This window comes from Nothoprocta perdicaria, unplaced genomic scaffold, assembly GCF_003342845.1.
Source record: "Nothoprocta perdicaria isolate Ctin4 unplaced genomic scaffold, notPer1 scaffold_0, whole genome shotgun sequence".
Classification (NCBI taxonomy): Eukaryota; Metazoa; Chordata; class Aves; order Tinamiformes; family Tinamidae; genus Nothoprocta; species Nothoprocta perdicaria.
In genome coordinates, this window is record NW_020454092.1 from 7,050,190 (window position 1) to 7,061,302 (window position 11,113).

The 11,113-nt window shown below is 43.5% G+C and overlaps 1 protein-coding gene across 1 annotated transcript in view; it reads right to left on the minus strand.

The window, feature by feature from the left end:
• Positions 1 to 8,229, minus strand: part of GYPC (glycophorin C (Gerbich blood group)) — a 30,593-nt gene extending 22,364 nt beyond the window's left edge. The window contains exon 1 of the mRNA XM_026054575.1: positions 8,051 to 8,229. Within this exon, the coding sequence (XP_025910360.1) occupies positions 8,051 to 8,084 (34 nt within the window). The 5' untranslated portion in view covers positions 8,085 to 8,229. The remainder of the gene's footprint in view (positions 1 to 8,050) is intronic.
• Between the last annotated feature and the right edge of the window lie 2,884 nt (positions 8,230 to 11,113).

Consider the following 11,113-nt stretch of genomic DNA (forward strand, 5'->3'; position numbering starts at 1 on the left):
AGGTTGTAAATAAAAATTCCTATGTGATGACAGGAAAGATCTGGAGAGGGGGAGATGTTGTTTCATAGCAATCTGCAGAGATGAGAGAGCAAAGGAAAAACAAAGAGAACAAAACAGGGATGGAGACGGAAGAGGGGGCGACTCCCAGAGGAAACAAGGCTCCAACCTAGACAGACATGGGAAGATTTATGTCTTCCTCGCCTGCRGTTGCAGTTTCTCTTCCTTCCCACTGCCAGGACTTGTGGAACATCCTTTAAGAGGGGAGGAAACAGCAGTCACCAGCTGGGACCTGCCCRTCTTTCCTTTGCTGAGGGACCAGCACTTATGGGGGGCCGAGGAAGGGACAGGCACGAGGAACAGGAGCTCGGGGGTACCWGTGAGCTGGGCAGCCCAGACGACCCGAGGGGCAGGTGTGCGAAAGAGATAGGGATCAGGTCCGCCCTGTGGCAGGACCTTTGCATGAGGGAAAGGGAATTCCATGACATGCACATGCAGACACCAGAAGACAGAAATAAAGTATGAAAATCCAGTCTGTATCATTTCAAAGCTGCTTCAGTATTTTCAAAAACTTACACGTGATGCCTGAATTYTTGGATGACAAAACTTGTATCCTAACTCGTCACAATTCACTAGAGATGTTTTTTCTCGACTGACTCATACACATACCTCTTTAATCACCTGTTCCAAAGCAAATTATGGGCTATTTACYTTATCTGAGAAGTATTTGCTTTAGCTGAAGTTGGTCACCAGSAGCTGCTTTTTTATCCCATTTTAAATTACTGATTTTTTAAAAATATCCAATTAGCAGATGAGAAATCTCTGATTTTCATGTAGATAAGGATATTTGTTCAGAGAAAACAAACTTATTTGTGTTGGGTACAGAGAATAAATCTTGGTTAAATAAGAGGATCCTGTAGTAATAATTCTATGAAAGCCGTTCTAATTAAAATTAATTTTTCCAGTATCTATTTAAGGTGGACACAGACCTACAGAATAAAATGGAACTTACTCTTCAGTGAGTATCCCACTTACAAGGCAGGATAGTTATTTTGTAAAAAAGCTCCTTTTATTTTAGCATGAGCTAAATAAGCTGTTTTTTTTTTTTTTTTTTCTCTAGAAAGTTGCCCAGAAAGGGATATTCTGTCAAATTCTCACAGCACAGCGAGGCTCCTACAGGAACACACTGCTGACTGAAACACCTGCCTGCCTGAGGTTCAGAAAAATACAGACCTGGACTCTTCTAAGCCATGGATCTCCCCTTTTAAATAGCTTGGTCCATATGGGACATGTATTACCTCCTCATTTCTTAAATCATTTTCACTGCTTTTCTCTGAATCTTTGCCTACTAGGAAGTGGGTCCTATAGTAGCGTCTAAGATGGATTGAGGCAATATTGTGATGACTAACTTAAAAAACAGCGAGTGACTCAGTGTCTATACTATCCAGAATCAGTCAATGGAGAGACATTTGAATTTGGTGTCTGCAAGAGACAGTTTGAAGATAGGCCCTCTAAATGATGTTTTATTGCATCATATTAAAAGGATATTTTGTTATATTTTCCACCTTTTTATATATACAGCCCAAGCTATCTTCTCACTTTCTTTCTTGTTAGAGTTTATGCCTCTGCTAAACTTTCAAAAACTTGGTCATTTAGTGCTATTTTTGAAGGCATCTGTAATATAAAAGGGGAAAGATTATGGGTCTCTGAATAGAAATGCAGTCAGAGTAATAACATTTTCCACCAACAGAAGTCTAAACAGCAAAGAAATATATACCTAGTGAAAAGGGCTGTATGTGTGTATGCGTTTTTACCTATTTGTATATATGAACCCATATAGATATACTCTCTCTATACATGTAATCAAATCTATTTGGTGGATTTGCTGTTACAAATACTCCCTCTGTTTCCAAATCCAAACACCCACACATATGTACAGACTTTGTGTCTGCCTCTGCAGCGGTATGTGCATGTCACATGTGCTCTTCATAACGTGAACTGCCTCATAAAACAAGACATTTTAAACACGCAGTCTGCAGTAAAACAGTCGTTTATCACTCAGGATGACAGGGTCCTGTCTCAGGGTGTGTTCAAAAGCTCCCCTGCAACTAACTGATAAAAAGCTTAACTCCATTTCAGGGCTTATCTGAAGAAAAAAGAGGTACGCCCTGATGAAACGAGTTTTTTTTTTTTTTTTCCCCTTCTCTCTTTTCTTTTTCCCCAAGATAGAAAAGGAGAGAGAGAGAGAGAGAGAAGAGAATAATCACTTTAAAACTTAAATGCAGCAGAACAAGTTTAACCCATTGAGATTTTAAGCRAAGTTTTCTGCTTCATCAGGAAGAACCCTGTGGTGAAACATATGTCAGAAGAGAAGAAGGTATGAGAAGCTGGCCTCCTCTGCAGATGAGAAGATTAATTAAGAGGAAAATCACTTAGCCAGATGTCTCRTTGGTGAAACTACACGTGCAAGGTACATCTGCACTACCAGAGCAGCGTAGCATAGATAGTGCACTTCATTTCCATGCAAAAACAGCACAGAGAGATAAGAATCAAACTGAATGAGACCATGCTGACTCTTGGAGAAACTGAGGAGTACAGATCTTATTTTGGCTACAAATTATGAGCAGCATGCCTGTTGTTATTATGCTGCAGTATCCTTACTGGATGTAGTTGAGTTATGGGTTGGAAATATATTATCTGGAAAAGACAGTTCTTTTTTTTCTTTTCTTGTTCTTAGATCGTTGACAAAACGAAGCTGATTTCTCCAAGTGCCACTTTTATTTACTCGCCAAGGAGTTTTTCCGAATATTTAGCAGTCAGTGGATTTATCAYGAGCTCATTACTGAGATAACACTGTCAAATTCCCCTGACTTAGGAACTTTCAAAAATGAGCAGAACACAGTCAGTCTGCTGTCCAAATACCTGCCCAACTAAGGAGCTTATGTATTCCTATTGCTGCAGCACCTGGGCATCTCTCAATTTTTCACATTATTTCCTATCACAATTCAGATACGAAGCAAAAAAATGTAAATCTAGCTAGTGCCAAACACCATACTTAAAAGTTCGCTGATTTTTCTGTGAGAAACAAATAAGCCAGCTGCTAAACGACATCTGACCTACATTTTCACCTATCWTATATTAAAAAAACTATAGAGTGGGAGGCAAAAAGCCATTGCCCCAGTGGATCTACTGGAATTGATACTAGTTCCTGTTTCCTGACTGCTATATGCAACTTCCCAGAGCCAAATGTTACCTCTCCATTTGGGGCCTGGAAATCAGTAATTTCTCTCCTACCTGTAATCTGTCCCCTCTATGTAGTCTATTAGCCTTTTGAAGAAAGGGTATCTGTACAGCACCGAGCACAATCAGATCCCTACGTTGGCTTGAATTTCTCTATGCTCTAGGAATACTAATCCCTCACTAACAATAGAGTCAGGCACTCCACAGAGCAGACACACAAACAGACTTTCATTAGAGAATGCAGTCCCAAAAGCCTGTTTTTCAAAAGGCTTTGCTGATTGGACTCAGTCATTTGAACAGTGATGGATGCACCGTATATTCCACAAGAGCCTAGAAAGAAAGGTGCAGCAGCATCAGCAATGAGAGGCAGGCATCGAACAATCCAGTAATACTAATGGGCTTAAGCATGTAACCAGCTAAAACCTGAATCTTTAACATCTACAGTGTAAATTGTTTGCTTTTTTTGTGAGTAGTCCCTGGAAATGCTGAGAACTGGGTATTTTAAAAAAACAGGCTCCTATTTGGAGAAAAAAATCCAACCCTCCTCCCTCCCCCCCAGCTTAGCAGGTTGCCAAAATTTCTGCTGCTAATTACTGGAATTTGAGGTGCCTTCTTAGCCTTTCAATTTGCAAACTTTTGCATCCACATCTCAAGCAATGAGGGTGTCTTGGAGAAGCCCCTGGGGTAAAAAGCTCTATTTTCCAATTCATATGCACAGTGATGAGAGAAATATATATGAGCAGAGATATTCAATTTCCATAAATGCTTTTGAGACATATTTAGTGCTTTCTGGGCTAAAAATGAGAGTTATTAAAATACACAGAATTCCTCACTTATAAATGCTCACATATTTAACAGTGAAGACCCACATTACCATAATTAGTAGCTTCCATTTTTGTTTATTAGTTACTGTCACAGATGAGCATTTCCATTGATTAAAGGCAGTAAAAGCAAATTCTTCCCAAGGGAGAGAATAATGAGGTTAAAATTCTATGGGGATTATTTGTGGCTTTTCACAGGCTCTGAGTGAGTTATAGTTGTGGAGTCCTGGAGTGATTGCTGCAGGAACATGCAAAGGACATGCAATGTATCTTATTATGAATTAAAGATAGCGGTAAGGCTGCTCTCAGAACCAGGCTCTTGCCATTCATAGCTACAAGACCTGCTATATGACCTTATGGAGGGCCACCTTTGCCAAGCTCTCAACTTCTCTGGAAGCTACTTGGCTCTTTCCAGCAGAAACCCTCGCTGTTGTTCCTGCAGGATGGCCAGGCTGGGTGATGGTGGCATCAAGACCTGCTTGCCCTGGACATATGCAGCTCAGGAGCTCAGATATCCCTTAACCTGACAGTGAAGGTCTTTGCTCCAAGGCTGATGCTGAGCTACAGCTGGCAATGCAGAGGGAAACCATGCAGGTCACAAGGCTTAATTTCTCCCCTGTACTCCTGTCCCTCCTCCTCTCTTTGCAGCAGAGACATGGCCTGAGATTCATTCTGGCCTCCTCTCTTCCTGTTGGTCCAATTCCTCTCTACAGCACAAGAATACACCGCTTCCCTGCCACCCCAGAGGGTGCCACTAGCTGATGGGGAATAGCAGCCTCTAGAAACCGCTCTCCTCACACCCCAAATTCCTTTGACAGCACAGCCTTTGAGGCACACAAAGCATTAAGAGGCCTCAAATAAATGATCACAGCATGTGTCAAAAAGATTAAATCCTATAGGGTAAATCCTATAGGGTACAGAGTATATTCTCCAAAGTAATGAAGACCTTTGACACCCAGAGGTGACTTTGTGTAGCTCAGTGCATCACCAGACTGAATGTTTGCTCTGGTGATATTTATTTGGGTGCATTATTCACCTCACTTGAATTGTCCCATTAATTGCAGCTGGATTCTGCAATGACTCAGAAACTAAGACCACCACAGTAGAAAAGTAGGAGGGCAAAAACTGCAGGCCAAATACAGCCTGCCAGATCTGTGGAATTCCTCAGATTTTTTAATAATATAGGCAGCTACTGCYGTACATCCTGGCAAGTAGGCAGCAGGAGATGCATTTAGAAGTAGCACTCCAGGGAGTTCCTGTTCCTGCAGTGCAGATAGGTCCCTTTGTATCATCATCATAATACAAACTGAAAGTGGAGGGTTATTCACAACACGATATTTATTGTACTGAATCCCAGCCAATAAAACTGAAGCCCACAGTCCAGCTCTGGCTTTAGTAGCAGACTTCTTTCTTAGGCATTCCATTTTATTCCCGCCACATACAAATGTCCAGTAACAACAATTTATGTAAAGAATAAATATCCAGCCATGGTCCAACACAGGCAGGCTGAATTTCTGACTAGCCTGCCTCTATGTTGAGTGTATTGAGAGCCCATTGACTGAGACAGGCTATCCGAGCTGGGCATGGAAACTGCCCAAGGTGGATGGTGTGGCACCCCCCAGGAGGCAGAATATATTTGTAGGGTTCACAGACGTGAACACTTCAGATCTGGAACGTCAGACTTTCTGCTCTCACCTTGCTTGTCAGGATCATATTGTATTTATAGAATGAATAAAAATCCCTTATCATCTGTGAGTGCATACAAGAAGATAAGCAAAGAACATAAACAATTAGGTAACTTAACACTGCTTTATGTCAGTAGGCAGCTGCTCAGTGGTCTCACCTGCAGGTGCCCAGCAACGAATTAATTTGTTCAACACAGATAAAGACTTTGCTGACACTTCATGCATCTTCACACCCTTTCCAAGGATTTGCGCTGTGGTTATGAACAAATCTGTCTTCCCAAATAGTTTCTCTTTCTCTGTCAMACATTGTGCACACTGTACGCTGTCAATGCACTGAGCTTTCAATATCTTCTAATTCAGCAAAATTGCTGGATTTTACCACAAAACTTGATCCACAAAAACCTTAATCATTACAAACCTTAACCAAAAGCAATACATCAAACTTGCTTTATGTACGCATATAGTACTATCAAACTTGACTCTAATTTAATGTTTTTGATCTGTAAATTTCATCTGTGTGATTTAAAAACCAAAGCGATACAGACTGAAACAAGATACAGGAACATCCTGTCCGAAACAATACGGGAAATAATGAGGAGAAGCAGAGAATAGATAGTAACTTTATTTCAGTCAGAATCTTAGCTAGATTGCAAAACACTTGTTTTTACTGGCAACCATAACATCTTGGAATGATTCAAGCTCAAAACTTGTGCCCAGAGTTTGAAATTATAAGAAAACCTGACACACCAGACATTTTGCATTTTGCAAAGGCAAAAACTACAGTGATATTCTCCCACGAGAAGAAACGCTTCACCTAGATGCTCCTGAGGGCTTTCTTTAGGGTTATCTGGCAACCTGAGTCTATCTGAAAAGCAAAATACACTCAGAACTACTGGGGCCAGGCCTGAACTCTTCAGCTGGGCAAACCTGTTGTTAAGGATGCAAGCCTGGGTCTGGGCCCCTGATAATATCACACAGTGAGCAGTTGATGAGTCACTCCTGTGCATATATTTTTCAAGGACCAAAGGCATTAATTTACCTATATAAACTCAAAATACCAGATTCYTGAACTACCCCGGATGTTTCTTTTCTGCTAGTAATTGAAAAATACTTTAATCTGTTAAGCTGCAGAGTAAAACAAAACAAAATTAGAAGTAAAGCAAGTACCCAGTCTTTCAGGTTAGTCTGAACTTGCAAAAAATGACCAAAGAGAAAAGGGAAATTGCTGGCTAGAACTGCAGAGATGGTGTGCACTGTAACATTTCTGCTGGATCAGCCTGCCTCATTCAGAGCTTGGAAAACATTGTCCATGTCAACATCCATACAGACCAAATATTCTTACAGTAATCACTGGATCAAACTCTGAACCACAGGCGGCTCCCAGCAATCCTGTCTGTACTTTCTGCCTTCAATACTGATACCGTGGTATGATAAACAATTCTGCTATTAGCAATTTGTTTGTTAAAACTACTGTCTTTGAATGAAAACAGGAAAGTTTATATACTCAAGTCATAATACAGATACAGAGCCACATCCAGCTATTGCAGCACTGAAAACCTTGAGTTTTTCCATTAACTTTTCTCACTTTATCAAATCAGAATCCCCTTCCCCACTTTCCCCCCGTTCTTTTTATGACTTTATGATGCCAAAATGAAAGCTGCTGTGGCACGGCTAAGTGTCTGTGATCACCTGAACCAAACTCCCACTTTTCCCAAACCCACTCAAATATGCAGAGTTACACCAAGAGAGGACTTGCTCTCCTGTACCCTCTTTTGCTCGGAAATGATTTTGCTCGTCCTTAAACCCACACTTCTAAATTTCCAGGAGCAGAAATGCATTGTAACTTTAAATATAGACTGTCAGTTTGTGGCTTGCGTCTCATATTACAGACAGCTCGGGACTCTAAACACAAGCTGGGCAGCACCATTAATAACTTAGAAAAGAGGCAGTGAGCTTTCGAAATGCTCTGTATTTTCATTCCTGAAGGCRGGGGGGAGGGTGAAACATTCAAATRAAACTTCTTCTAAGCCAGGATCTAGACAGAAACGTTACCCGCTTTGCTCTGTTCCAGAGTTTGCAGAGTCTGTTTCACTTCAGCACACATGCACACACACACTTGGGAATAAAGGAGGAAAACAGTTTCATCACAACTTTTTTTTTTCTTTAGGAAAGGTCTCAATCTTTTCTTTCCTTCTCTCTTCCCCCCCCACAACTGCACACCAAACACATTGACAACCTTTTGCTTAAGCAACAGACTTGTAAATCCACTCTTACTGTAAGGGGGGGGGGGGGAATAAGGGTACTCACGTGGTAGAGATGTCGTATTGTTTTGGTAACTCATAATTTACGCCTTTGGAAAATGCCTTATTTGTGTTGACAGTCTCTCTTCCCTGCTCTGAACGGACGGCGGGATTGAACAGAACAGCTGGAAGAGCCCGGGAAAATGCTGCTCTTGTTCAGACTCTCCTTGCCGGGCTCCTGACCCCTTTACAACTGGAAAAGGAAACAGCACATGTGTCATTCTCGTTTGCCTGTGCGGCTCACATGAGCGGGGAGGGGCACCCATTTGCAGATAGCACGAGCTGTATTCAAGTTTTGCGAGTTGGATGTTTTCCACCCCTTCGCTTTCACTAGCCAGCAGCCAGCGGAAAGAAAATACTCTTTTCACTCTTAGCCAAATCCAGGCGCACCTCTTAGGTTCGCGTCCCACGCCAGGGCTCAGCACTGTTGRTATTTCTTCTTCTCAGTGCAAAACTCGATGTTGAGTTAGTCCCTTCCAAAAATGCCTGGCATCAGCAGAGAATGGGCAGCTGGCAAGTGGCACTTTCAGTTCTCATTGACCRGAATCATCTGCATGGTCAGTCCAACCAGTTTTGTCCTTTAATGGSTGTAAACTGAGAATGACATTTCCTGGGTCGGGGCAGTTTTGCCAGTGTACAGCACGCATTGGAACTGCATTTATACAAAGGAAGCACTTGTGGCTAAGCCACTGGCTGATGTGCAGGTATCTCCAGTCCTGGCTCCCACACAGGCTTCCTGTGGTATCTTGGGCAAGGCATWTAATCTGTTTCTACCTCAGCCGCCCAGCAGTAAAATAAAGATGATAACGTCTTTCCTCCTCGCCTTGCTATTCTTTTTTTTTTTCATTCAGCAAGTGGGCGTTGTTTATATGTAGGATATATTTATCTGGAGGTCAGTATGAGGTAATTTACAAGTATTCTTGCAAGCTTCTCCAGGTGGCTCCCAGTCTGGCCTGCATTGCTGTCCACTGGGCTGCCCACATGTTGCATGGCCGCAGGAGCCGGCTGTGGCTGACGTGCTCTTGAATGTGCATTCCTAGCAAAATACAGGTACCTTTATAATCCTCACATCACAGGAACTACGGAAATTAGCCAAAGTTTTCATTTTCCAAGTCTGGGGCGGGGGGGGGGGGRGGGTCAGGATGAATTAACCGCTTGTCAGTGATGGCCAGAACACCTCAAATGGCCACAATGGAAGTGGAAAGAAAAACATGGCCCTGAAATCGGGGCCGAGGCTCATCCTGTTTTGCCATCCACCGCAGGATACGGCTGCGAGGCCATCCCAGCGACCTCCCACGAGGAGGCAAGGCCGCAGAAGTGGTTGGCAGCGCTCCCTCGCAGTGGCCAGACGCATGGCGCAGTGCGGGGCCGCGCTGCCATGCTCAGGCCGGGCAGCCACCGGCACCGGCCCTGCGCTTCCCACAGCGCTGGYGGCAGGGCACAGCTGGGCAGCAAACACAGCAGCAAAAAAAACCAACTCTCCACTAAAAGCTCTTCAGGGCAGCTCCCATGTGCGGTGCTGTAGCAATGCTGCCTGCAATAGTCCCAACAGCACCATGTGTGTGAAGCTCAGCGAGCTCCAGACTCTCTGAGAAGCGGCCAGGCCTTGTCACACTGCGCTATGGCCTTTATGTCTCCCCGTGTCCTCCTTGATGGGGGATTTTGGAGCCGCGGTGTCAAGGATGCCACGCAGGACAGGGTGCATCGGCCACATGGGCCGAGCCCAGGGCACCCCACATCGTGCAACGTACAAGCAGGATGGCCCTGTGTCACAGAAACAATGAGCAAAATCTGGCGGTCAGGAGCTCACTGGTACAAGCGAGAAAGTAAAAAAAAAAAAAAAAAAAAGAAAAAATAATTGCTATAATTTAGTCACTGAAATAATGTAGTTGCCTCTGAGTAAGCAAGTGACACACAAAGTCCTGCCTAAAGGCCAAACCGGTGGACAGCTCAGGGGTACACATATTTTAAGGTGAGAGTACTTTCTTTTGCCTAAAATGCTACTTTTGTGTGTGCAGGTGAGGTGGGCAGCTGGGTCCTCGAAGCTGCTTGAGCTCAGGAGGCTCCTGGTTAGGGTTTTTCGTGGGGTTTATCTGTCAAGGATGACCTGAACACAGGTAACAAAACTATACACAGCCTTAGGTCAAAAAACAAATGGCAGGTGAAAACATACAGCTTATTTAAGAAATGACTGTTACATGAAATGGCTCCTGACTACTAACAAGGATGGTGACCCTGGTTACAAGACTTCCTAAGTGGAAAAACCTCAAATCCATGCTTAGGGGAGGATGTGCCAAGGAAAATGCTGGGAGGGCAGCAAACAGTCCTGCCATGAAACTGAGTCACCCGACAACAAACTTTGTCTCCTGCGAGACCTTCAGAGCCACAGAAACTTAGCGAGATGAATGTGGTCCTGCTCGCATCAAGGAGGGCTGTCCTAAGCACCCTGCTGTTCAAACTCCTCTCATTTTGAGGGAGGTTGAAACACCAGCGTGTGTCTTGGCAACATTTCAGCTTTACAGTAATTTTTAATGTTTCTGCACCTGTCTTCTTTGTTCTTTTCTAGGCAACTTTCCTAGCCGGAAAACTAAGGGGAATGATATACCAAGATTACATAGGAGGTTTCATGTTCTGGCAGAGCTGCACCCCCCCTTAAACATCTTGATATCCTCACTTTTCTTGAGAATATGCTTTTTGCTTATTCCAATAGTCTGTAAACCCCAAGAAACCAGAGAGCCTGGGACCCATTTCACAAGGTTTTTGCGTGCCCTCCAGCAGGACATAAAAGAGACCCTCCCTGACCTTTCCCACTGATCCTTAATGGGAAATATGTGAGGTTTGAAAGGGAAGYGAGCTCCGCACAGTTCCGATCGCTTCCTGGAGAGCCTGAGTGAGGGCACTAAACAAAGAGCAGCACAGTGCTCGCTGCCTCCCCTTGACCCCTCATCCCACCACCCGGAGGGGAGAAGAGGCAGCAAAGGCACTGAGTGAAAGATGGGAGCAAGGAGGAACAAAAAATGTGATTAATCATTAATTTCCATCTTGTGTGAACTCTCTCCTAGCCTCTAGA